Below are 27,636 nucleotides of genomic sequence, written 5' to 3'. Positions count from 1 at the left end.
GATATCAAATTCTTTTCGTTTTCTTTTAGAAAAACTTCGCATCCAGTTAACAGGTATCTTCTTTGGTATCTCCTTTAAGAAAGCGGTGTTTCCGTCATCCCAGTGTTTTAAAGTTACTTGGTCTTTTCAACGGGTACTTGAAAATAGAGACAGCATCCATACTAGTACAGTAAACGCGTGGAGGCTTTCTATTTGCTGTCGGAGTCTGCAGCCTTGTTGCTAGGTAACAGCGCAGAGCGGCATTTCCAGTGTAGTTCAAGGAACGCTCTTTCCGCTTTAGTAGCTACAGAAAGGCTGCGCCAAGAAAATACATATCCCACAGTGCACTTCTCGCGGAAATGCCCGCCTCTTTTGAGCATATGACTTTCGGTACTCCAGTGAATCACAACAATACCCCGTTTGTGGTGCTGTGTGGTTCATTTAAGTATTTTGGTGGTGTTTTTCTGTCGTTAGTTGCGCAGAGTTGTTTTGAAAATGAGGCTGCAGTGTTTGTTCGCAGCTTTGTGTCTCGGCGTTGGTGTAATGGCCGGGAAATACTCCCGGGAGCTGAATGAGCCCAAACCGAACGACAGAGATGGGCAGGCAGTGGAGTTCAGGATAGCTAAGCTAAACCAGGTCTGGGAGAAAGCTCAAAGGGTATGTATTTAAGACGATCAACAGCACGATTCATGTAGCACAAATAATTTGAGGAAAATGCTGAAACAATGAAGACAGGGCAATAAGAGATACATGATCGACGTACTGAGCTATGCACAGACCCAGGGGATCAGGTGGACGTTTCCTTAGTTGGAAAAAAAAATCAGGCGTCTTTTGTTCATTGTGAAGTTGGTACTTACAGCTAAGACGGTGGGCCAAGCTTGGTATTGGAAAATTGTTGAAAAATGCGTTTTACTGCGGCTAATCCCAGTGAGCATCATTTAGCATTTAACTGCCTCTTCAGCTGCCTCATCAGACCTTTGGTCAATATTTAATAGACTGTTATTGTGAGCAAAATTCTCCAGTAGGATTATGGAAAAAAAAAAATCTCTCTGTGTACTTTTCTGTTTCTGCAAACTTTCTCCCTCTGCCTGTCTAACAAAGCCAACATTTTCTACTCTTTTGGATTTAACAGATGCAGTTGTCTCCAGTCCGACAGGCTGAGCTGCACAGTGACCTGAAGATCCAGGAGAAAGATGAGCTGCAGTGGAAAAAAATGAAGGTGGAGGGATTCGATGAAAATGGGGAGAAGGAGGCCCAGCTCAGGCGCAACTTCCATGGTAAGACAAACTGCAGACTGCTTCAATCAGCAGTAGTTAGAGCTTTGTCCTGAGTCAGTTTCCTCTAGATCCTTAATCACCATCTTTAACAATCCCTGTACTGACATTTTTTATGGGTTTGATTAGTAATAATGACTGCAACGTATCCTAACACACTGGTAGTCACTAAAGCCAACAAAAAAACAGGAACAGAGAGTATCACAGGATTTCTTCTTCTTCCTCTCCTTTCACTGCTTCCTTTAGGGGCCACCACAGCAGATCATCTAGCCTATCCCTAGCATCATCTTCCATCCTCTCTGCCACTGCAACCCTCTGTATGTCCTCTTCAATTACATTTATGAACCCCCTCTGTGATCTGCCTCCTTCTCTCCTGCATAGTAGTTCCATCTTCAGCATCTTATCTTGCCTCTCTAATCAGTGGGTCACGATGCGTTGGTAAGAGCCATCTTCTCTCATCAAAAAGACAGATATTTTTAGAGTTAATGAATTTAAAGTTATTCCTTTTAATTTTCTTTTTGTCTAATATGGGAAAGCAGAAGGTTAATGACACCTGGCTTGAGAACAGCATCTTTAGTTTTTGTTTTAAACCTTGGAAAATAATAAAACGAAATCCTTTCATGCAAAAACACAAACAAAAGACTTTACAGAAGTTTTATCTTGTAAAACTGTCTGAGATCCTCCATTTTTCTTGCCACTGTAGACATGAAACGGGTCCTAAATTGCTTTGCTAGTGGTGTAAGAAAATAATAATAATCTTGAATCTAACTTTTACAAACTTTCTGAATTTCAATGTCATTTAAACCCAGTGCTAAAAAGAGACATGTTAAGACAGATTGTTTAGGTAGGTCTAATTTAGTCAAGGCATATACTGTAGATGTCAATCGAACAAAGACAAAGAAAATGTTTAATGATAGATTAAGTACATGTACTTTTTATAGTATATGTGCTAAACATGGCAAAGTTTAAGGATCACATACTTGACCATAAAAGTAAAAGTTTAACCGGAGTAAACATTCTGATGTACTGGTTTGTCATTTAAAATAAACTCTGAAGGTCATACTTCTAAGCTGTGGTAGTGATTTCCCCCACTGCTCCTTCCTGCTGTTATCAGTAGCACTCTTCATATCTCACTTAATCTGTTCACTTGTCACCTGGCAGATGAGTTACTAAAAGCATACCAATTTTATTTTATGTGCTATTCAGGCTGTGGGTAAAAAGATATTTCTGTATTTTGAATTACACTTTAGATATTCTTTATGTAGTATTTAGCAGTGTTTAGACTGAGGTCCTATTGTATGATTTTAAAGGATAGGCATACTGTATCTCCCTTTATTCCTTGTGAGAGCTCGGCCAGCAGTCCACCTGCTCTGGTTCCTCTCCTTCCTCGCTCCCCTGTGGTGCAGTGACCTTCCTGCTACAGGCAGAGCAACACAGTCCCTCCTTTAGCTGGCTAAATATAATTTTTTAAGGAGCACGCCGAGTCATCTTTTCCATGCTGAATCCTGTCCTTCTCCTTAACTCATTCTAATTGAGCTTCACAGTCATTTTGTCTCCCTCATTACCTTCATTTCCTCTGCGCTTGTTCTTGATGTATTTTATATGTCAAAAGACACTCCTCACACCGGTCAGTCGGAGAACGTAAACACACAACGATGAAAGTGTGCAATGTAAACTGTTTAACTCCTCCAGCACCACAGAGATTTTCTACGGTCTTAATAAAGATTTTAAACTAGCATGCTGTATATGTAAACACACTTATTGAAGTTAATAAATGACACTGGTGATTTGCAAAAATGCTGTGATGGTGCTGAATCAGCACCTACAATAAACGTTTACTGGAGAATAATGAGGGCAGAGATTTCTCAGTCCCAAGTCCATCTTTATATGCTTTGTTTTTCAATTTGCCAAATTCATCAATTTTTTTTTTTTGACCACTTATTCAGTTCAGGGTCACAGAATAACTGGAGCGTGGCTGGTACACCCTGGACAGGTCAACAGTCACTGACAAATATTTACCTTTTTATTTGCCAATAATAATAGTTATCTTTCCTGAAGGTTTTTGAATGTGCTTATTATCGTTATTATTATTATTATTATTAATATTATTATTATTATTATTATCTCTTGTCTTATTCACTTTATGATGTAGACATTCTGCAAAATTGTGGGGTTGTTCACGATGCCACTGCTACTAAATTAATTAATTGACAAATACTACTTAATGTCTTGAAAAAATATTCATTCTAGGTTGTTTTTAAAAGCCATTGGCAGCCTTATCATTAGGGGTGCAACGATACTCGTATCGATATTGAACTGTTCGATACAGTGCTTTCGGTTCGGTAGGCATATGTATCGAATACAAAATAAATTTTTAATTTATTTTATCAACTTTCCTTCTGACGATGCTGTCTGTGTTGAGCGCTCAGTGGATCTGCGCTCGACAGTGCAGCCTAGGCGGAGTAGTCGAACGCAGATTCACTGAGGGCAGGGCAAGCTAGCGAGACAGAAGTTACGCTCTCCTTGCAACATGGCAAATTGAACCTCTCCCACCCTCATTCAGATCTGGCGTTTGGAACTATTTTGGTTTTCATGTGACGTATGACCCTGAAGGTAAGCGTGTCATGGACTAAAGTAAAACAGTATGTTGGATGTGCCACGCAATGCTCAATTACATGGGTGGGAGCTAGTGTGTTAGCGCAGTTAGCTCGTTAACGTGTTGGCCGTCCAGCCCCATGCACGGGGCGATCCGCGGTAGCTCGTTAACGGAGATTTGCCGTTGTGGCGTTAAGGTCATTTCAACGAGATTTAAGCTGACAGCACCAGTGGGAACACAACGAATATGACTGCACATTTACGCCGACATCATCCTAGTGCAAAGACAAGTGGAAGCAGAAAACAACAAGCAGCATGCTACAAACTTTACCTGAGTCATTTAGACAGCCGTTAGCACATGATTCTCCTTATGGGGACCTGATATGTTTAATATGCTGCTGAGAATATAGCCCAGAAGAAGCGTATAGTACCGCTTTTATTTTGGAAAGAGCCATTTCTCTGTAATAAACTCTCTTTTCCAAAGATGAGTGATTCCTCAATCAGATACAGGGCTCGCAAAATCGCCTGCCCAACGTCCCTGGGCTAGCGATTTTTCTGGCTACCAAAATTTATCTCTGCCCTGCCCGTCGGCCTATCGTAGGAAGGAAAAATATATGTCAATGCTTTTGCATTCTTTCGGAAATGTAGCTGGGTAATTATGTCATTGGCATCGGTGAGCCACTGTCAATATGTGACATATTGAAATCGCGTTTGAATTTGCGCTTGTTTTTTGCTTTCACTTTGCAATTGCGCACTGTGTATAGAGAGCGACAGCACTGATTGGTGAGTGATGATAATTTGCGCACCAATTCCTCTGACATCGTCTTATCAATCGTTAGCTTACTATGCAAACATGACAAGTGAAATCTCCTGCAGCAAGCTTAAACATCTGAGAGGTTGATCGCGCAGAGAATCGCTGAGCGTTATGTGAGTGCGTGTGTAAAAGCAGCAGGACATATATATTGTAGCGGGTCAGGGCTGTTCGGGGTTCTGTTTGTACAGTTATGTTTTGTTTTTATTGCCATAGTGACGGGTGACGCCCTCTCGCTGCGACGGTGTGTCCTTCCGGGGTCAGAGGGCGCCCTGTGTGGTGTTGTTGTTGTTGTTGTTGCTCTCCTGTTGCGGCGCTGAGCAGGGCCCTGTTTCAGGAAGCCGGTTTAGTGGAAAAACTGAGTAAGTATACCCTGAGTTAACGAAAACTCTGGGTTTTCGGTTTCACAAAGCGAGTTCAGCTGCAGCCTGAGTGAGTCACTATGACGACACACTCCGTGAAGCTAACCTGCCCCCTAGCAGGTTTACTACAACTAACCCTGACTGTCTCCGCCCCTTTGTCGGAAACCTGACAGTAGGAAGTGTCGGACATGGCGTGCCACTTCCTTGAAGAGCCAGTAGATCGTGAAGCCCAAATTCTCCGCAGAGCTCTCCGCCGGGAGAGAGTGATCAGAGCGCGTTTGGACATTTTATCATTTCCTGATGATTTTCTGTGCGAACGTTACCGTTTCTCAGCACAATCTATAATTTATTTGGATAACATCCTCAGGCCATATATTACGCATGTGACACATCGCGGACATGCTCTCAGTTCATTGCATATTATTTGTATTGCACTTCGGTTTTTTGCAAACGGGAGCTTTCTGTATAATATTGGTGACGCTGAGCACGTTTCCAAGGCTACCGTCTGTCGGGCAGTCAGGAATGTTACAGTTGCACTGAAACGTCTCCTGTACTCGTTTGTGGTGTTCCCCGGTCACAGACCCACAAGATTTATCAAAGAGGGATGCCACAAAATTGCAGGTATCAGGATGAACAAAACTTAATGCATGATGTGGTGATACTTGGACTACTACTTAAATTGCACATTTATTTTCAGGGTTCCCAGGCGTGATTGGCTGTACAGATGGCACTCACATTCCAATCATTGCTCCTTCAGTAAATGAAGGAGACTATGTGAACAGGAAGTCTTTCCACAGCATTAATGTACAGGTACATAGTTCCCTGTAGCATGTCAAACTAACAAATTATTTCATTATAGTAATGGATGCTAATTTGTGTTCTCTGCACTGTGAAGATCATATGTGATGCTGCCAACATTATCACAAATGTGGAAGCCAAGTGGCCAGGCTCTGTCCATGACTCACAAATATTCCGTGAATGTACACTGAGCACAAAATTTGGACATGGTGAGTTGAGAATACTTTAAAATATATAAAGACCAATTGCTTCAGGGACATTTGAACTGAAGTGTATCCTTCTGTCTTAGGAGAGTTCACTGGCTACTTGCTTGGTGATAGGGGGTATCCATGTTTACCCTATTTGCTTACCCCTTACCCTGACCCTGAACCGGGCCCACAGCAGCGATATAATCTGGCTAATTGCAGGACAAGAGCCAGAATTGAAATGACTATCGGAATGCTTAAGGCCCGGTTCCAGTGCCTGCAAAGACTCAGGGTCACCCCAGAAAGGGCATGTGACATTATTGTGGCATGTGTGATTCTTCACAACATTGCCACAATTAGAGGAGAACACTGTCCTTCTGAACCAAACATCAGCAGTGATCCAAACCATGAACATCCTGACCCTCCCACGGACATACAAGATGGAAGCGCAGTCAGAGACACCATATGTCACAATCATTTCTTTTGACCCATCACCTCAACATGTTGAAAGAAGAATAAACAGATTTTTTGTTCAACTGGCTTTATTGGTCGCCTGTATTTCCTGTACACAAAGTATTAAAAGATGTAAACCTCATAAAGTGTCTCTGTTGCTTCCTCCTCTGTAACAGCTGTCAATGTTTCTTCATTATTTTCCTGTAGTAAAGAAATAGACAACATTGCTGTTCTACTGTAAACTCATATAATCTGTGGAGTATTACTCACAACTGCATGTTGGTCTGGCTCAACAGGAGGCTGCACCAGATGCAGTACACCATCACCATCAACTGATAGAATATGAGGTTTATACAGGTCACTTATAACTTACAAGGGACCAAATGGCAATTAACAAACATACCAAGCACCTTACACTTCATTGTCATTATGCTCTCAAAGACAACCAAGACTGAGGGAAGGCAAAATCAGTCGGAAAATAACTTCACTACAAAATAATTCATTATGGTAAAGAGTTTATCAAATGAATGTGTCGCACTGCAAAGGTGACTGTGAAGAAAGGATGTATGCACATCATGTATTATTTTGAATTTACCCCTTATGTAGGCACTTGTGTCTTGCGGGGTTATTGACTCAGAGGATGTCCCCGCAGAGATGCCTTCCGCCACAGGGCGCCCACTGTTTTGGCTGAGGGCCAACTGCTCAGCCTCTGTGAGTAGTGGTGGTGGAGGACCCCCACCTGTTTTTCGGGCCTCCGCTTTTTTTCTGTTGGCTATAACGGGCCACATTTGAGCATACAGAGTAAGCAAATATGTACTTGTAATGTGCTCAGATAATTTCAATAAGTGCTTACAGAAAGAAAATTAATGTAGCCTCTAACTGCAATTGATTTACATGGGACAAACAGACCAAGCACTATGGCTCATAATACAATTACACCTCACCTGTTTGGACTATATTTTTATATTTCATTTTTACTTGCTGCCAGGAACGTTTGGGGCCTGTTGGGTTGCACCTGCGCTCACATCACATCACAAAATAAAATGTATAAAATAACAAATAAAATAACATATGATAAAATAACGTGTTAAATGGGTGGAAATCCCTCGATCAATGTTTAAATTAACACTCACGCATTGACTCTGTCGGCTATGTTTTGCCATGCATGCTTTTGCAGCTGTGGCTGTGTTACTTTTTTCCGCGGAATTTGCATGTTATCGGCATATGCTGCCATCAGGATTTCGGCCTCAAGCGCTGTGAAATACATTGACCGCGCCTTCTTTCCCTCCGTCTCCATGGTGACTCGCTTAATCTGTGCTCCGCTTATCAGGGCTTTATGTATCCTCGTCCGCGCGCTTCACTTGGGGTTAAAGCAACTCCGCGTTGACTGAACTAATTGTTATCAGCCTTTCTGAAACGGAATATTCCGAGTTGGACAGTTCGGGGTTACTCAACCGTGAGTGTCGTTTTTCACTCTGAGTTTTCCAAACCGGCTTCCTGAAACAGGGCCCAGTTAGCTAGCGGCAGTGTTCTTCTGCAGATGTCAATAAACGGCTGTGCTCCCTGGCTAGCTCACGGGAAGCAAGACCAAACGACACCTCCGTCTCCTCCTTGTCTGAGCTCGCCACATTGGTGTCAGAAGTGGGATGATGGTGGCACCCCATGTTCTGACCCGAGTGACTTTTCCCCCGCCGGTCGTGACCGGCCGGTGCGCCAAAAGAAGGCACCTGGACATTTGCAGGACTTTGTGTGGGGTAATGGGGTCGTCGGGGACGACTGACCCCTTAGGTGGGGGCTATGTAGCGGGTCAGGGCTGTTCGGGGTTCTGTTTGTACAGTTATGTTTTGTTTATGTTGCCATAGTGACGAGTGACGCCCTCTCACTGCGACGGTGTGTCCTTCCGGGGTCAGAGGGCGCCCTGTGTGGCGTTGTTGTTGTTGCTGTGCTGTTGCCGCGCTGAGCAGTTAGCTAGCGGCAGTGTTCTTCTGCAGATGTCAATAAACGGCTGTGCTCCCTGGCTAGCTCACGGGAAGCAAGACCAAACGACACCTCCGTCTCCTCCTTGTCTGAGCTCGCCACAATATTTTAGTTCTGCTGAGCCAAATAAGACAGGTCAGGGTGAAGAAGTGACAGCCAAAGAAAAGCTTACCACAAAACGGAAAAGTTATGACAAATCAGACTATAAGGCAAAAAGAAAGTGCAGCTTTATGGTTTCACGGACAAAAGAATTTCTGTGGCTGCAATATGACAAGCGAAATAACCAGGGCTGCACATAAGTGGTCCGCAGGTGCGCATTCGCTGTCAAAATAAAAAAACGGGCACAAGATAAGAAGTTGCAACGCGTGTTTACATACATAAGATTTTCAGAAGGAGGACAGACATTTGTTTAGAACTCTTAAAGATGTCGAAGAAGCAAGCTCCTTTAAGCAATTGCTGTGATGTTCCTCCACCTCCAAAGAAATGTCAGGAGTCCGAACCACAAAAGAAGCACGTATTCTCGGAAAAGTAGTTGCAGGAGGTGAGCTGGCTTCAAACAAATGATGAACGCACAGAGATGTGGTGCGGAATGTGCCGTGAAAACTTAATAAATGACAAATTAAAAAGGCATGAACATTTTTTTTATCGAAAAAATATCGAACCGTGACACCAAAGTATCGAACCGAACCGAGAATTTTGTGTATTGTTGCACCCCTACTTATCATGTGCTATATAGACAGAAATATAATATAATACAGCAGACATGGGCACTCAAACAATCCTGAAAGGAAACCTATAAATCCAATGAAGTTGGCCTTTGTCCAGGGTGGCTGTAGCTCACTCAGAGCAGGTTACCTACTAATCAGAAGTTTGTTTGATCACCATCTGCTCCAGTCTGCATGCCAAATATCACTGGGCAACATACTAACCCCAAGTTGCTCTCCAGTGCATCCATCTGAGTATGAATGCGTGTGAATGTTAGATAGAAAGCACTTACATAGAAGAAAGTGCTTGTGTGAATGGGTGAGTGAGACAAGTAGCCTTGAGAGCTCAGAGTAGAAAGGTGCTATATAAGAACCAGTCCATTTACCATGTCCCACCCCTGCCCCCAAAGAGCTATAGCTTTATAATAGATCAGAACTTACTGCTCACTTTTTCCATATTAACTTAGGCACAGACTTATTCTTACTGGCCCAAAATGATTTCCCAGAGGTCTTTGACTCAGTAGAGTTGACCAAGTTATTGTTTGGCTGGTATTTAGTTGCTATAAAGAAAGCAGAGAAGGCTGTCATCATATGTCAGTCAGGGTAACATCTGACTGTGTTTTGCTGCTAAGTCACAGTTTATGTAGATTTGGCTGATATATGATAGAAACTATGACAAACTCATAACTGGATGAAGCTGGTGGAAAGTGATTAATTTCGCATTTGGGAGAAAATTACGTGCAGTGATGCATTAAGTCAGCAGCAACTATGTGATTACAAAGTTTTTAAATTACACCAAGCATCTTTTTTGCTTTTCTTCAGGGGAAGAAAAGAGTATATGCTTATATTAGACAACAAATGCATATTCCATTCTCTTCCACTTATCCTTGTCAGGGTCACGGGGGAGCTGGAGCCTATCGCTGCTACCATAGGGCGAGAGGCAGGGTACACACCTGGACAGGTTGCCAGTCTTGTCACAGGGCTAACACAGAGAGAGACAACCATTCACACTCACATTCAAACCTATGGACAATTTAGAATTACCAGTTAACTTAACCTTACTAACTGCATGTCTTTGGATTTTAGGAAGAAGCTGGACTCCACACAGAAAGGCCCCAGGAAAATAAAATAACCACTAAAAATATATCTATAGTCCGACATCGACTGACTAAAATATTGGTCTGGCTCTACTTCTTCGTTACCTTCATTAGGGATCCTACTCCCCTTGATGTTTCCTTTGAAATTTATGAGTTACTGTCAAGGGGTTTAGAGTCTTGTTAAATGATTAATATGCATGTCTTAGTCACTTTAGATTCTCTTGCCTATCTCCCGCTTCCTCCCAAGATACAGCCTCTGTTGTTGTTCCTTAGAGGCTCATGTCAGGATAATTCAACACAGCGTTTGTTTAAAGTCTTGTGGTTGTGTTATGCAGTGATCCTCGCCAAGTATGGGATGGATGGGAAAAGGGACACACGGCCACTGGAGAGCAACTCACTGAAAGATCACGACATCAAGGAGGAAGATGCATTTGAGGATCCCAGACTGGACAAACTCTGGAACAAGGTTTGTGTTTGTGTGCATAATTCTGAAAATGCTGAAGTATTGCTTTATGTAAGGTGCTTTGATTTAATGCTTGCATTGTTTGTAGTGTAACTGTAAGACTTCAATGCCAACCCTGTTGCTGTTCCTCTTTAAAAACCTTATCACAGCCAGTAAAAATAAAAACTTATGGACATGAACTTCAGATCAGCTTAGTGCCACTCGGCTTCCAAGAAACAAAGAACAAGAGAACTAAACACTTTACAAGGTAACAAGCTTGTAAAATGTTTAGTGAGTCTCTGATTTCATCATTTTCACTGAACACAGCAAATCCACTACTGCGTGACAAATACATTTTTGCCACATTCTTCCATACACAGTCAACAGATACATTCAGTCTAATCAGAACTTCAAGACTCATTGATCAAATTACGTCAAATCTGTAAGATCTAAACTTGTTTAATGGCCAACCAGTCACAAAGGGAGCAGCGTGAGCTAGTTCAAGCAGGAAATTCGAGCTGCATCACACACTGACAACACTAATGCAAGTGCTGATTGCTGCCTTGCATCACTGTTTCAGCTTCTCTTCCACCCCAGCATTCACACCGTAGACACCAACTCCCCAATTTTCTAAAGTCTTTGTGTGAAAATGAGCAATCTCTGACTATTTTTATATGTCCAATATAGTTGATTGGCTTTAAAATATTCATATAAATGTAATCATTAAAATCACTACACTTAATAAGCCTAAACCTTCTCAGACTCTTACCAAACAGTCCTGCTGCACTAAGCGTTGATTCTTTTACTGCTACTTGTAATAGTAAATTCTTTCCCATGCAAAAGATCCTCGTTCTTCTGATGCCTTTGAAACTAACTATATCTCTAATGCCTCTTCCCCCACCAGGCTAAGATCTCGGGGAAGTTCTCTGATGAGGAGCTGCTGAACTTGAAGAGGGAGTTCCAGCACCACAAGGACAAGATCCACGAGTACAACATCCTCATGGACACCGTCAGCAGGACTGAGGGTGAGCCATGTGAATCACTCCCTTTGATCCGCTGCAGGCGCGTGTGTCGCACTACTTCTGTTTAGCTTTATTAGTGTTTTCTGAGGCCAGGTTTAAAAGCAGTTCAACCCAGTCCTCCTTTCTGTTGCTTCGTCCTTCGTCTATTCAAGAGATCTCCTGCAGAATATCCCTTTCTATCTTAGCAGCTCTTATTGACCCTTTTATGCCATTTACTGCTATTTTTTTTTCTCTGCAGACCTAGCTGGTGTTTGTGATCATATCAGAATCATTTTAAAAAACATAAAGCGGAGTAAATGTAAGAAATGTAAGAAATAAGGCTTACAAGGTTATAAAGTAATATTTTCTAGATGCCATGGCTGTTCTGCACACCCGTGTTTTATAGGGTTGAAGTCTGAAGTGCTCTCTGTCTGTCTGCTCAGTCTTGTGGTCATATACGTAGGTGGCAGGTATCAGACTGCACATGTTACCACCCTTTGTGCTCTATCAGTGCTTGTCAAATCACATCAAGCTGTGAGTTTTAAGAGGAGCTGACAGGCCCCACTGTGTTTCAAGTAGGCACGGGGAGGACAGGCACGTCTTCGGATGTGACTTGACACTTTGCAGCTGTTACGTGCCAGAACTTTCCCGATAGCGCTGCACAGCGCTGCGTTTTTGCCATACAAGCCGGGGGTATTTCTTCTGCTTGTCTGATGCTTTTAAATATTAAGCCAATCACATGTTGCCTTGAGGGATTGTCTGTGAACTTCCACAGTACCTCCACCTCCATCCACTGCCTGTCTAGGTTCCTCAGTTTTCATCCAGTTTGGCTTCTCTTCTTTTTTTCTCCCCCTTTTCTCATCCAAATGTCAACCGTTATCATTTAGTCAGTGTGGTGCTGTACACTTAGGCTTTGTTTGGCTTTTACTTTTTTCTAGCACCACACAGGCTGTTCAAGGTTCTCCTGAAAAAGTTGCTAAATAAATGACAAATAAGCCAGTTTTCTAAAATGACCTTAATCTTTAACGGGTTATTTAATGTAATAATGTAAAAAGCTGCTAATAAAAACTGCCTTTCTTTTTGTCTTTTATTAGTTTAATTTACTTTTTGTCTCTTTCCTATTCCCTTCTGTCATCCATCCCTCATTTTCTCCATCCATCTCCTCTGCCCTCACTCCTATCTAACCCACCCACACTACCCTGCGGGCTTTTCACTTCTAATTTGCCCCCTCTCTCCCTCTTCTCCCCTTTATTTCCTTTCATCTGTTCCTCTCAACAGAAATACACAAGAACGTGATCTCTCCCCTGGAGGGTGATACCAAAGAGCACGTGCTGCAGCAGAAGCACACAGAGCTGAAGCACAAAATGAGAGACCTCAACCAGGGCTTTGAGCGCCTCCGTAAGCTCAGCCACGAGGGCTTCAGTGAAGATAGCGGTGAGACATGAAAAGCACACACACTCCCCGCTTGTCTCTTTTTGCATCTCCATTAGACGCTACATTTATCTCATCAGCTTAATTACTGGGAGTTGTAATCATAATAACACATTACTGTATCACGGCTGATGGCTTTAAGTGTTTTGCATTTTTAAAGACGTTCATTGAAAGCAGCTCACTACGCTGCATTCGCCCAGTGACGTCAAACAGCTCGGCCTTGTGCTGTTTAACAGACGAAACATTTCACTCACCAGTGCATTTTATCTCCACTCCTCAGATATGTAAGGCTGCTGTTAGTTGAGTGTGCTGCAGTTTGTGTTAGGCTTCACTTGCAGGTACAGGTTTCAGCGGGAGGTTGTTGAGAAGTTTAGATGAAGGCATTGTACCTTCTGCTGATTCATAATGATTTTGTTGCTGCGCCTTCACGTCTTTGCTTCCTCTTGCAGAAATCTGTTTTTGATCCCCTTCCCTCTTTTTTTTTTTTTTTTTTTTTCTTTCTTTTACACTTGCAGTGTTGCAGTTTTGTAGTACTTCAGGAGCGAAGAGAGAGTGTGTGACAGCACCTCAAGATTAAATTCTTAATGCGAGCATTTTGCCTCTTTCATATTTTGTGTGTATTTCTATAAAGTGATAGGTTGTTGTGATTGCATGATATGAAATATCTGCTGCGACTGCTCCTCCTCAGAGCTCCCTTTCTCTTGAGTGTTTGTGGCTCCAAAATGTCTCTTTGGATTGTTTATCTTTTCATCTGCCTTTCCCTTCCTGGTCTGTAGAGTTTCGGGAGCCGCGTGTGATTGAACTGTGGGAGGCTGCCAAGAGAACCAACCTCAGCAACGATGAGCTAGAGTCTCTCAAGGTAGTGCTTACATCTCTTGTGACTGTTTTTATGTTTTTGGACACGCTCTTGCCCTGTCTGTTCCTAAATGACACTTTTTGTTTTAATGTGGTGCTACAATCTAACTTTGACTCCAACTCCACAAAACTTTTTAATCGAGCGCTCTTCTGGCACAGAAGCATTAACTGTATTATTTTCCACTACTTAGTAGCTAAGTACTACTTGTGTACTGTAAGCCACGGAAAGTGCAACTTATTATGATCATATTTTTATGTATTGCACTTTTGAAATTCACAAGTATTCCACTCTCCTGGATCTCGTTGTGCTCCTTTCACCGTTTGTCCCCTTGGGCAGCAGATTGCAGTGAACAACTCAATTTAAATGTTTTGGGGTTTCTATCAGGTTTCAGGATCAAATCTATCACAGGAAACATTCAGCTTGAATTTCCTCTGTGGCACTTAACTTCTATTTGCCTCTTGAGATACATATAAGCTACTTGTTCAGCTGTGCATGTAACTGAAGGTTAACTGAACTTACACCCCTCTATGTTGGCTGCTCTTATTCATTTAGGAGGAGCTACGTCACTTTGAGACTAAGGTAGAGAAGCACAGTCATTACAAGGAGCAGCTGGAGTTGTCCCATCAGAAGTTGCAGCATGTGGAGGCTCTAGGAGACAAGGAGCACATCAAGAGGAACAAGGAAAAGTATGACACACTCGCTGAGAAGACTAGGGAGATGGGCTACAAGGTAAGTAAGAATAAAGAGGTTCTCTTAGCATTTAATATGCTGTTTGACTTCTCACCTGCATTAGAAATGAATAATTATATGTAGAGCTGGGCGATAGAACGATAACGATATGTATCGCGATATAACTTTTACTCGATAGAGAAATTAAGCTATCGCGATAGACCTCGCCGCTCTTGTCCTCTTTAAAAAAAAAAAAAAAAGGTCAGCCGATCCAAATTCAGTAGCGCAGAGCTGAACCAATCACAGCCGCAGCGTCACGTCGCGTGACTTGCTACGCACAGCACAAGTGCCAAGCCGCACGTGTGTTTGTTTGGGAAGCAGCCAGCGGGTAATGGAGCCAGCGCATAATGGAGGAAATGAGTGTGCCGACTAGAAAAATCAACCGAGCGTGACCGAAGAGAAAACAGATGATGGTTCCAATGCCGGAGAGATTGTCGAACGGAAGAGCCAAAGAAGTTCCGTAGTGTGAAGGTATTTCGGCTATTTCAAGTCTGACAAAAAACAGAGTAGCGTGCACTGTAAATTGTGTTGAAAGCAAGTCTGGAAATACAATAAACTGGTGCATGCGTCACACTGTGCGCCGCGTTATTGTTTCGGTGAAATGAATTTCTACAATACTGTTACTGTTAATTCTACTCTCTGCAGTGTTTAAATGCTTACATATACACACAGTTACTGTCCCTCCACACATACGACTCGGTTCTGCTTCTATGCCGCAGCTTTGTTTACTTTTTCCCACCGAGGCTTCTAGACTTCTGATTGGCCAACATTTCTGCACGGTTAGGAATCTAGCGCCACCTGCTGCTTTGGCATGTTCATAGCAGCGTTTTCCTTCATTTCTGCCTTTATGTGTGGACGGGATTATTTTTTAAAACGAAAACAGAAAATCTCAGTTTTCAAAAATACCCGTGTACGTGTGGACGTAGCCTCAGTCTCTGACTGGAAGCGCTAATTCGTCATTCGGCTTTTGTCAGACTAAAGTAACTGTTAAAACTGTTTGAAAAGCTAAGCTATACAACAAGGAGAGATTGAGAATTTCCTTTTAGTTCTCAGTTTATTTGATATTGACAAAAGTTAGTCAGTTTTGTCTGTTCTTCTGTAAAACAAACTAAGATTTATTTTTAGAATTAATATTTTGTTTCTAAGTGGAATTGACAATTTAGTCTGTTTCATTTGTTCTATTTTGAAACTTAAACGCTTTAGCGGCTGCCTTTTGTGTAGTTTGCAATATTTGCCTTTATTTATCTGAAAAAGTCTCATGTTCCTTAAGTACATCTACCCTGTTGAACTTATTATGGGAAATAAATATTTAAAAACAAGCTGCTGATTATTTCACATTTTACTTGTGAGCAACGGCACATTTAAATCTTACAAATATAGTTATTTGGCTTATATCGTGATAGATATCGTTATCGCCTGAAATGAAAAAAACATATCGTGATATGAAAAAATCTCATATCGCCCAGCTCTAATTATATGTAGTATTTGGTAATTGCTTGTAAGGCTGGAAAGGTCTGGTTGTTGGAGGACTGCAGTAATCCCAGTGTTAAGTGGCTTTTTATTTTCACAGCTTTTTGTTTGCGCTTCAAAGTTTATAACCATCTCAAAGCCATCCACACTTATCTAAGTGAAGTGTATGTATTAACGTGTGCTGTAAGGCCAGATGCATATAACAAACATTGCCAATACAGTAACATAAATGCATAAATAAAATCAAGACAACTGGTTTTCCAGTTTTCACTCCCTGCAACTTGAGCTTGAAATGTGAACAGAATTACAATTTACTATGAAAACAAGCAAACTATTGTTTTCATAGGAAGTAAACTAATAATCATTTGTGTTGACAAGCCCCTGTTTAGCTGCATAGTGGTCTTGCATTTAAATGGCGTGTGTGTGTTTGATTTCAGATGAAGAAACATATGCAGGATTTGTCCAACAAGATTTCTCGCCAGGGACTCCAACACAACGAACTCTGAGAGGTCATCACACCAGTGAAAGAACTGTAATGTTTTTGTTTAGTCACACACAACCTTGATCAACCATGCCACCATTTCTTTTTAACTTAATCAGTGTTTTCTGAGAGTCTTTTTCTACTTTTCTAGAGAATGAAATGCTTAATGAGTGAATTCCTGGTTATTTGTATGTAATATGCATGAAGTATTATAAAGCAGCTTAGACTGTCAGTCAAGGTACAGATAAATTAAATATAGAAGTGTGAGCACCAGTGTGGTACTCCATAGAACAGTTATTTGTATAACAAGTGGAAATAATGTCTTATTGTTGGTGGTAGATAAGGGATAGACAGCATTATTGGCTGTCTTGACCAGACCAGGTGCAGTTGGTCTGTTTGTCCACATTACATCATATGTGCTGTTGCCACTGTAGGACCTCATAGTTTCCCTATTGACATATTTTGGTGTTACTCGAACTGTCTGATCAATATAAAATGAAGATCAAGAGTAGAAGCACTGAAAACTAGTGATCTGAAAATAAAATAGCAATCTTTAATATTCAGTAAGATACAGGTGCCAACAACAGACATACAGTAATATTTTAAAAATACAGATTTACAACATTCGTATGCTTTGGCATGAATAAAAGCACTTAATACACTGTAGAGAAAAGCGGTCTCTGTAGTGACATTAAAGGATATTTTTTGCAAAACGTTACATTTTCGTGAGTCATCCTCATGCCGTTTCTTTCTCCTCAGAGACACTAGTGGGGAACCAAAATTATAAAAATAAATTTGCATCCATTATTTTACAATTTGTCCTGATGATATCAGGAGGGAGGTGAGAAATTGAAACAAACACTATGCTTTTCCATTCATCTGTCCCTGGCCTCTCACAGACCAGAAGCAGAGGCATTGATTACTGTGATGAATAATGTTTCTGGATGGCTGATTACTTAGTCATGTCCTGCTTGGACCACATGGGCCTGGATTAATGTAATTTGCACCCTGGGTATAACTGTAAGCTGCTTATTTTTATCGAATGCTTTTCCGCTTTGAGGTGAAATGATCACCAAGGAAGTTGGGGCTCTTGGCATTCAATTGTAAGGCATGAGATGAGATGGGCTTTATCTCACTGTGAAATCTTATTTTGATCCAAACCCAATGGCAGTCGGTGACCTCTTGTGAAAAGAGGTAGCATAAATTATATGGTGATCACAAAGCCTGAAGAAAATCAACCCAGCAAGAAATGTAAATACATTGTTTTCCATACGCAATAGCGATGATAAACAATAGTTTACGCCCATCCCCTTATAATTAAAGCCATTCAACCAGTAATCTTGGTAGTCTTGAGATTACTTGTTGGCATCGGTAAGGTAGGTTTCCATCAATCCAAAGCATATACAAGGTGTGATCATAAAGTTCCAGGACTCATATAATAAAAGGACTGTTACATTCAGCTGCGTGCTCATTCCCAAAGGCTTGCCACAGCAGATGGATTCGCTGTTTTTGATGTGGCACAGATTTTATACCGGATGCTCTTCCTTATCCAGCCCTCCCTTTAATCCACACCTGGGACTGACACTGAGTACACTCGCTTGTGATCACCTGAGGATGGGTTTGTGTGTCCTCCTCAAACCAGAAATTTTTGCCTATAAGGCAAATCTGGATCCAAAAAATACTAAAAGGACTTAAAATATGACTAAATTTGGGGAATCGCCCCTTTAAGGCCTTTTCCTGGATCCCAAAACACAGCAGATCATTTGCAACTACTGCTTAACCACAGACCTTGTTAATGATTTTGTTTTAAACTGGCTTGACTTTCATGTCTGTGTTGAAGAAGACATTGAGGGGGTTGAGTTTTTTGCATCTTGCATAAAAGCCAAGCAGACAACTATGTAACATTTCTGTGATAAAAGGTATCGAGACAAACGCAGGAAAAAGCTAGTTTAAAAGCAAGTAAGAGAAAAACACTTAACACAAAATAGAAGCTGCATAAGAAAGCTCCCAAAGCTTTACCGTTAGTGGAATGGACTGTGGGAATTTCATTACAATGTCACAACTGTGGGTGTGTTATTAAGTACAAAATAACCGGTATGATAATCCACCACATTTGAGTATGTCAGCTTTTCCAGAGAGTTGGAGAGAATCTGCAGTCAAAACTATTCTGAAGTGTCATCCAGTTGGGCGTTCCAGAGTCAGTTTGGTGGCCCTTGCCGCCTGCTCTCCAGCTGAGTCAGTCTGTCCTCCCTGGCCTGAACATGCTCCGCCCCCACTCTCTGAGCTGTTTCCATGGCAGTGATGTCCAGGTGGGCGTACCTGATGGAGCCCTCTTCTGGATGAGAAAATGATGGAGGGGGTTAATAAAAAAAAAATAAAATAAAAAAAAGTCTTGCTACAGTGTGTCATATAATCTTAGACCAGTCTCCCAGAGATGCATTATACCCTCACTCTGCCCCTTCTGTCTCCTCAGACTGATTTTTAGTTGGTATTTCTGAAATACACATTTAACACATTAACTTCGTCTGTGTATTAAAAAGCCATAAAATTGCCTGTAATCGAAATGCTCTCATTTTATTAGGTTTTAACTGATGTAAATTGCTTTCCATCCCTCTAATAAATTGCTTCATTTTCACAGTCTAAATACGTCAGATTATGTTAATTCAGTTAGTTTACACAGAAGCACCGGAAAATAAATTGACTGTTTTCTATAAAAAAAGAATTGCACCTCCTCATTTATTGAACGTATTTATCAGGTTTTTCCTAACAGTGTGAGCTGATCCAAGAACACATTTTCATATATATATATATATATATATATATATATATATATATATATATATATATATATATATATATATATGAAAATGTGTGTGTGTGCGCAGCGTGATAGTGTAGTGGTAAGACGACCTTTTGAGTGGGAGTCACAAGTTTGATTCCAGTAAGGGATGTCTGGGTCCAGTAAGGTGGGCAAGAGAAAAACTAGTAGCTCAGCTTTCCAACATTCGAAAGAAGGCTAGAGATTGAAGGTACAACACACATGCTACGGCAAGGGGGAGCCAAGACGACAGGTTGGGGGGAGAATATCATCAGCCCCACCCGCTTGGGTGAAAGCTGCAACCTAGTACCTTATACCGGGTACAACAACAAGGGGGCTATGAACACCTGCCTGTGATAATAAGCTGGCCAAAGATGGATATTGCTGTCATAAGATCCCCAAATAACCATCATGGAAGGACAGTATACTGCCCAGTATGAACCGGCAGATAGAAGCAGTAACTGACATCCTGTGGCATCCATAGTGGTGGCTTACCATTAAATGATGCTCAAGAAGAGCCCAGTGGTAATCAGAGCACTAAGTGCAGTGACCCCCATCATACCTATCATATTGTTATGATAGATATGCAGAGAATAATCAACAAATCAACCATCTGTTTCATAGCTGTTTGCCCCAGCTTTGCTTGCTATTCTATATTCTAACAACGTCTCAAACATGCCATGCATTATAACAGTGGAGATATTGCACGCAAAATGGGATTTGAAGCTATTCACTTGGCATATATAAAACCAAAAAAGAAAGCAGCAGCAGGAAAAGATAAATAGTTATCTAAAACTGTTTGAGGTGCAATGTTCTTACTGAGTCTGCAGAGCTGCACTGAGTTACCTCTCTCAGCACTGTGCGGACTGGAGCCTGGAGCCGAGCTGGGTTTCTGCAGCTCCAGCTCTGTGTAGAGTAGCTCTCTAGTTTTATACAGCAGAGGGCTAACGGGGATGTTGACATAATTAGTACTGCTGTTACTGCAAGGCCCGCAGTCCAGGGATGCAGGCGGAGGAGCCTCGTGGGAAAACCTGAACATGCCTGAAGGAGAAAACCAAAAGCAGGGGAATTAAATCTGTTGTTTGCAGGACAAAAAGTGTTAAATGTAATTCATTTTAGAGTTAGAAGTCAGTATAGCAACAACAAAACTGTTACACCAGGAAAACATGAGATGTTTTGATTTATTGCAAATTTTCTTACCACAAGCTGATGTTGGTCTGTGCATGCTCGGTGGGACAGGAGGTGGTGGAGGGGCATGCAAGAGCAGAGATGGCAACAGTTTCTTCAGACTTGCAAGCTTAGAACTGATGTCACTGCTGTCGTGCCGTTCCTCCCTGATACAGAGAGGAGAGTCTGGAAACACATTTTTAGGACACTAGGATTAGACTCAAACATTCAGTATGCAGTATACATTAAGTAATGATGTAAAAAACAGTCCCTTAAGTTCTTATTTAACATTAATCAGCTAAACATCTATTAATATTTCCAGCAGATGTAGTTAAATTATGTAATTATTATTACTGATCCATAGACAGCATGTATTTATTTCACCATTTTAGGTGAAGGTCATTTTTAACAGCCTTTTCAGTCGGGTAGTTCAGTCTCAGCGGTGACTCATATTTGCTAAACTCTCACTTTTTAAGTGAAAGTAACTGATAATTGTCCCTTTGAATAAATGTACTGAAACATAATTTCTCATTAAAATGTACTGGAGTGGAAGCAAAAAAGTACTCATCTAAAGTACATTAATAAAACTGTACATCAGTGCAGTACTTGGATTAATATAGCCTGTGTTTCCTGAACTGCATTTGCAAACTGCAAACATATATTTACAATATAAATACATTTCTGGGGAAAGAACGTTTTTGTATGGAGGAAGTATCTTGCAGTGCTTCTAATGAAATAAGGACACAGTTTCATTAACAAACACACCTTGTGAATCTGCAGAAGGTGTCAGGTGCATCAGTGGAGAGCTGTCAGTCTAAAACATACGGGACACAAACAATTATTTTAAAGATTTCCCTTAAAGTGCTTTTGAATTGAATCAAAAACGTCTCAATTTACAGCTCAGTTTTAAAGACAAACATTCGAAGCTGCGTTTTGTCGTCCATTCAGAGTATTAAAGTACCATGCAATTATGCTTATTAATGGCCTTAAAGGGGCCTAGTATGCCCATAATCAGCTCCATACACTGATTCTTGGACTCTGCAAGAGTAGCAACTCTGCTACTGTCTTTTTATGCATCCTCTCAGTTCATTCACTTTGAAATGCGACGTTTCAATGTTTAAGACCCTTTTAAGACCACTCTTTAAAGCCCGTCTTCAAGCTTGGCTGGTGCTTGCAAATAGAAGGTGTGAACAGCAGGTGGGGCTACTGCGCTCACTGTTGTTCGTCTGAGACGTCACTATTAAAGGCGTTCTATAGCCTCAGCGTAGACTAGAATTCGTTTGCCTGCCAACTTTTTGTGACCCCCACAGGCTTATCTGCAGGGACACTACATTACAATCCACATACTATGCACACATCTTTTAGACACACTGCAAGCAGAATTCGGAACCTGCATCTCTCTGAATCCATGTCCATAACCTTGCCTAAGGGTATCTGCTTTGGTTCATTGGGATAATCGATTGAATATTGATTAGTAAATAATGGAATTTGAAAAAGGGGGGTTTAAAGTTAAAACTTCATTCTACTCCTTTTCGAGCATAAACGTTGTGTAGGTATAGAGATATTAATGAAAACTTGATGTTTTAAGTTTTTCAGTTTGACTAATAACCAAAAAGCAGTTGTATTTTTGTCTTCATTTCAGACAAGTAGTGAATATTTACAGCCCAGATGGAAGAAGTCAGCTCTTAACTTGGTAACTCGTTAAGCCTCTTTTAGCTGCAGCAGCCTGTATCAGATGTTTCCTGTATGATGATGAGCAGGTTAAACAGGACAAAGATTTCTGAGATGTCTTGATTTAAAAACACTCTTCGGGTCATGTCCGAACAGCTCATTAAAATGAAGGTCAGTACCTGCCAGTGCTTGACCATTTGATAACAGTTCCTTTCTTTTGGTTTATTTCTTTTCTTTGGGTTGTTTTCTTGTTGATCACCTTAGCTGCCCACACTTCAGGTCATAAACTACAGCTTTGACACTTTTCTGTTAAATTTCCTCCATAATCCCAGTGTGACCAGCCCCTGAGGTAGCAAGGCAGCCGAAGCCATGATGCCCCTGCCACCATGCTTTACAGTTAGGATTTTGGTGTGTTTTGCCTTTTTCTTTCAAATTAAGTTATTTCAAAAGACATTCAGCAGTCAGTGTTTTGCAGTGTTGAATCAGACTGAAATGTTTATGTAGAGAGCAGTAATGTTGTTTGTAGTGACCTTCCTTTAACACTTTTCCTTTTTCTTATAGTGGACACATACACAGAGACTTTAATGTGAAGAGATTGCTGCGGGCGCTTTGAGCTTTTACCTTTGAGTTCTTTAGTACTGAGCATCGTGCTCTTCGTGTAATGGTGGACAGCCAATCCTATCAAGAGTAGAAATAGCACAAGCATCTAACAGCAGCCTCAAACTTGCAGAGGAGCTCAACACCTTTTTTGCTTGGTTTGAGACCACCCCTCCACGACTCACCCTGCTCCCCACCTCCCCTTCACCCAGCACATCCCCCCTGTACCTCCAGGAACATGAGGTCAGGAGGAGACTGGGGTGAATCCCGGAAGGCCGGACAGCATCCCAGGGACTGTGGTTAAAGCCTGTGCGGACCAACTGGCAGGGATCCTCATCAGGTTATTCAAACTCTCCATGACTCATGCCACCGTTCCCACCTGTCTGAAGGCCTCCGCTATCATTTCTATGCCCAAAAAGACTGATATAGACAGACTCATGGACTACAGACTTATAGCCCTCACATCTGTAGATTACAACATATATATTGTTTGGGACTGCTTTGGTACCTCAGGCCAGTAATTCACATAACAATTAAACCAATTACTGTAACTATGAAAGGTTGAAAAAGAAGAAAATGAATGCTTGTGAATCGCCAACTCAAGGAATCGTGACCTTAACCCAATCGATGCTGTGGCATGATGTGGATAGAGTCGTTCAGGTTAGACATCCAAGATCTATTTATGAGACCAGAGAAATGGTCCAAATACCCGTCTGATCACTGTGCAAGTCTCTAAAGACCTTAAAATACAACTGTCTGAGTGTTATTAGTTCATTTGAATTTTAATGACCACTTTGCTTTTTGGAAAGGTCAAAACAGTCACTGCAGGATGCTTGTTTAAATACATGAACAAAAGACCGAATGTCTGCCATTTCCACTAACAATATTTATTACTTACAGTGTTTGTTTCCGAGCAGAATTTGAATTTTCTATAGTAAATCTAATTCTATAGCATCAAAACAAAACAAAAAAACAATACGCTTGTGTTGGGAGCAACATCTGTGTGAGGTGAACCTCTTTATTTTATCACAGCTGACTAAATGGTAATAGCTCTACTCCCCCTGGCTTTTATACATATTTGGGGTTTGTTTGTTTGTTTGTTTTTTCTAACATTGTGACTGAAGATGCAATCATTAGAGATAATCAGTGCAGAAACCCTTCTAATTCCAAAGGGCAGAGTATTCTTGCAGCTGAAGACCTGCTTTAATCTTACAAAAGTAATTTTATGGCTCCTGCCCTGCACAAGCCAAAATGGGCAGATGCAATCTTACCTGCGTGTAGCTTGTGTTCCTCACTGACCGCCACTGCTCTTGTGTAATGTAGTTGTCTAAACCATGACTGCACTGGGTGGGAGATAAGAGGACATACTGTCAAGGCTCGGTTAATTGCTTTTACTGCAAAATTCAGGAAAAAGGCATGATTTTAAGGTACAGAGAAAGGGGATGCAGAGGAGGGAGGAAAAATAGCTATAGCCAAAGAGGCTTGAAAATAAACTGGTTTGGAGAAAGACTTAGGAAAAGGGGGAACAGAGAACAAGAGGTGAAGAGGAAAAAAAGCTGCAGAGCTGAGAGGTTAGAGCTGACATCTTTAGAGGCAGACTAAAGGATAGCTGGCTCAGACTCCTCTCCTCAGCAGCTAATAACACAGCAGGCTGGAGTTTCACAGATATTATCCATCATACAGTCTGTCTCAACAGACATGATGGTACACGTGAATTTAGTAGGGGTGCAACGATACACAAAATTCACGGTTCGATACTTTGGTGTCACGGTTCGATATTTTTTCGATACAAAAAAAAGTTCATGCCTTTTTAATTTGTCATTTATTAAAATTATAAATATATATTTTAACTCAAAAGTACAGTTTTTAAATTTAATGTTGCTGAAACAAAAGTAATTAAAAAAATAAATATATCTCAGGGCTCTCAAAATTTCAAAATCCCTGGTAGCCCTTCGGGCAGGGACTCTTCAGTTTTTGGTAGCCCAAAATAAATGTAAGTAGCCCGAATAAAAAAAGAGAGCAATTTTTTGATTGATGTTTTGTTTCCTTTACAATATTATACTTTAATGTATAATATTGTAAAGGAAACAAAACATTAATCAAAAAATTGTTGAAAAACAAATTACAACATTGTATAAAAATTACAATCATCAACTCAAATACTTGGTTCTAATTGAACAGAAATTTCTATGAACTTGTAAGAACTGTGTAGGACATGAATCAGTCTGTGTCAGATCCTGAATTTGAAATTTCCACTGAAGTCTCGGGTAAGAGACAAGTGGAACCAAGATCTAGGCCATTTGCTTTTTGAAGTTTGCAAAGACTGCTAAATTTTGCCAGTGGTAGTTCACTCTTTGCAACATAGTACGCTGTTCTAAACAGATTTTTCAGGTTTATTTTTAGTATGTGATTTGCAATTGGTGTTTGTTCTGGGAAAGATATTGCAGACTGAGCAATAATGCATTTCTTGCATTTCTCATGGGTTCTAATGGGGGCCTTTCTTAAAATGACTGGTCCCAGTAACAAAGGCGCTTGTCGACTCAGAAATCGAGAGAAAACCAACAACACACCCGGCAGAACATTATGTTAAGTTAAGTGTTAAGTGGTCCGCATGTGCGTATTCGCTGTCAAAATAAAAGACGCGCACCAGATAAGAAGTTGCAACGCGTGTTTGCGTCCATATAAAAGGCACTGTTTTTGTCCGCTAGAGTGGGATTTTCACGGCACATTCCGCACCACATCTCTGTGCGTTCATCATTTGTTTGAAGCCAGCTCACCTCCTGCAACCACTTTTCCGAGAATACGCGCTTCTTTTGTGGTTCGGACTCCTTCTGACATTTCTTTGGAGGTGGAGGAACATCACAGTAATTGCTTAAAGGAGCTTCTTCGACATCTTTAAGAGTTTTAAACAAATGTCTGTCCTCCTCCAGAAAATCTTATGTATGCAAACACGCGTTGCAACTTCATATCTTGTGCGCGGTTTTTTTTGGTTTTTTTTGACAGCGAATGCGCACCTGCGGACCACTTATGTGCAGCCCTGGTTGCAGCCACAGAAATTCTTTTGTCCATGAAACCATAAAGCTGCACTTTCTTTTTGCCTTATAGTCTGATTTGTCATAACTTTTCCGTTTTGTGGTAAGCTTTTCTTTGGCTGTCACTTCTTCACCCTGACCTGTCTTATTTGGCTCAGCAGAACTAAAATATATATCCTGCTGCTTTTACACACGCACTCACATAACGGTGTCGTGCCAAAGTAGGTATCCCCGACAGAATTTGTTTCCCCTGTGCTGGGAGCAGGAAGTACTGATGTTTTCATTTTGTGAAAAAGGGAAAAATTAGCATCGTTACGTTAGCATTCAGTTTGGGGGTTACAACAGAAAATTATATATCAGATGGGATTATTTTAATAAACCATTAACATTTTGGCTGATAACTATTTTTATTCTCCTGTAACTTTACTCTATAAAGAGCTAAATCCTCCAAAGTTTCAGGAGTAATGCGTCATAATAAGAAGTGTTTGTGAACGAAAAATCAGCAATGTGGGACACTGTTTGTCCGTGATTTACACAGGGGGAACAAATTGTGGCAGGATCAGCCTGATATTATTTGTGTCCCACTATAACTTCGTTGTGTAAAGAGCTAACATCTCCAAAATGTCAGGAGTAGTTAGTCATTACAAGAAGTGTTTGTAAACTAAAAATCAACAATGTGGGACCCTGTTTGTCCGTGATTTGGACAGTCCAGCGTGTGCTCCCGACGCAGGGGAAACAAATTCTGTCGGGGATACCTAGTTTGGCACGACAACGGTCAGCGATTCTCTGCGCGATCAACCTCTCATATGTTTAAGCTTGCTGCAGGAGATTTCACTTGTCATGTTTGCATAGTAAGCTAACGATTGATAAGACGATGTCAGAGGAATTGGTGCGCAAATTATCATCACTCACCAATCAGTGCTGTCGCTCTCTATACACAGTGCGCGATTGCAAAGTGATAGCAAAAAACAAGCGCAAATTCAAACGCGATTTCAATATGTCACATATTGACAGTGGCTCACCGATGCCAATGACATAATTACCCAGCTACATTTCCGAAAGAATGCAAAAGCATTGACATATATTTTTCCTTCCTACAATAGCCCGACGGGCAGGGCAGAGATAGATCTTTGGTAGCCCGACTGGCCGGTGCGCCAAAAGAAGGCACCTGGACATTTGCAGGACTTTGTGTGGGGTAATGGGGTCGTCGGGGACGACTGACCCCTTAGGTGGGGACTATGTAGCGGGTCAGGGCTGTTCGGGGTTCTGTTTGTACAGTTATGTTTTGTTTATGTTGCCATAGTGACGGGTGACGCCCTCTCGCTGCGACGGTGTGTCCTTCCGGGGTCAGAGGGCGCTCTGTGTGTTGTTGTTGCTGTGCGGTTGCTGCGCTGAGCAGTTAGCTAGCGGCAGTGTTCTTCTGCAGATGTCAATAAACGGCTGTGCTCCCTGGCTAGCTCACGGGAAGCAAGACCAAACGATACCTCCGTCTCCTCCTTGTCTGAGCTCGCCACAATATTAAACATATCAGGTCCCCATAAGGAGAATCATGTGCTAACGGCTGTCTAAATGACTCGGGTAAAGTTTGTAGCATGCATGCTTGTTGTTTTTGTCTGCTTCCACTTGTCTTTGCACTAGGATGATGTCGGCGTAAATTTGCAGTCATATTCGTTGTGTTCCCACTAGTGCTGCCAGCGTTAATCTCG

The 27,636-nt window shown here is 41.3% G+C and overlaps 2 protein-coding genes and 1 long non-coding RNA gene across 8 annotated transcripts in view; 2 read left to right on the top strand and 1 right to left on the bottom strand.

The window, feature by feature from the left end:
- The first annotated feature begins 261 nt into the window (after positions 1-261).
- lrpap1 (low density lipoprotein receptor-related protein associated protein 1) lies at positions 262-17,363 on the top strand. Its single transcript, XM_085460270.1, has 8 exons — positions 262-636; positions 1,112-1,256; positions 10,571-10,701; positions 11,582-11,702; positions 12,957-13,112; positions 13,886-13,968; positions 14,518-14,694; positions 16,602-17,363. Exons 1-8 carry the CDS (start codon positions 475-477, stop codon positions 16,668-16,670), a joined length of 1,044 nt encoding a protein of 347 aa, XP_085316396.1. The 5' UTR covers positions 262-474; the 3' UTR covers positions 16,671-17,363.
- On the top strand, positions 4,996-6,545 carry LOC146708393 (uncharacterized). Its single transcript, XR_014921106.1, has 2 exons — positions 4,996-6,028; positions 6,109-6,545. It is a non-coding gene; the product is annotated as an uncharacterized LOC146708393 (long non-coding RNA).
- Positions 17,179-27,636, bottom strand: part of LOC146708391 (protein Dok-7-like) — a 26,949-nt gene continuing 16,491 nt past the window's right edge. For 2 of the 6 annotated variants that reach the window (XM_085460264.1, XM_085460265.1), the window contains exons 9-14: positions 24,170-24,241; positions 22,923-22,979; positions 21,396-21,444; positions 20,664-20,816; positions 20,283-20,504; positions 17,179-18,980 (exon numbers count right to left, since the gene is read on the bottom strand). In XM_085460264.1, the coding sequence (XP_085316390.1) occupies positions 18,844-18,980; positions 20,283-20,504; positions 20,664-20,816; positions 21,396-21,444; positions 22,923-22,979; positions 24,170-24,241 (690 nt within the window). In that variant the 3' untranslated portion in view covers positions 17,179-18,843. The remainder of the gene's footprint in view (positions 18,981-20,282; positions 20,505-20,663; positions 20,817-21,395; positions 21,445-22,922; positions 22,980-24,169; positions 24,242-27,636) is intronic. The other 4 variants (XM_085460266.1, XM_085460267.1, XM_085460268.1 and 1 more) reach the window with 4 other exon arrangements.

Source organism: Copadichromis virginalis, linkage group LG6 (assembly GCF_057382275.1).
Source record: "Copadichromis virginalis isolate Kocher_CV1m ecotype Utaka linkage group LG6, C_Virginalis_male_GT1.1, whole genome shotgun sequence".
In the NCBI taxonomy this organism is placed as follows: Eukaryota; Metazoa; Chordata; class Actinopteri; order Cichliformes; family Cichlidae; genus Copadichromis; species Copadichromis virginalis.
Note: the sequence above shows the minus strand (reverse complement) of the source record. Positions and strands in the feature narration are given on the sequence as shown.

What these genes read in the sequence shown, in the direction of transcription:
- lrpap1 (XM_085460270.1), top strand. Translation starts at nt 475, where the DNA reads ATGAGGCTGCAGTGTTTGTTCGCAGCTTTGTGTCTCGGCGTTGGTGTA. An exon ending in ATGAGCTAGAGTCTCTCAAG is followed by an intron (nt 13,969 to 14,517) that starts GTAGTGCTTACA and finishes TTATTCATTTAG; the next exon opens with GAGGAGCTACGTCACTTTGA. An exon ending in CTAGGGAGATGGGCTACAAG is followed by an intron (nt 14,695 to 16,601) that starts GTAAGTAAGAAT and finishes GTTTGATTTCAG; the next exon opens with ATGAAGAAACATATGCAGGA.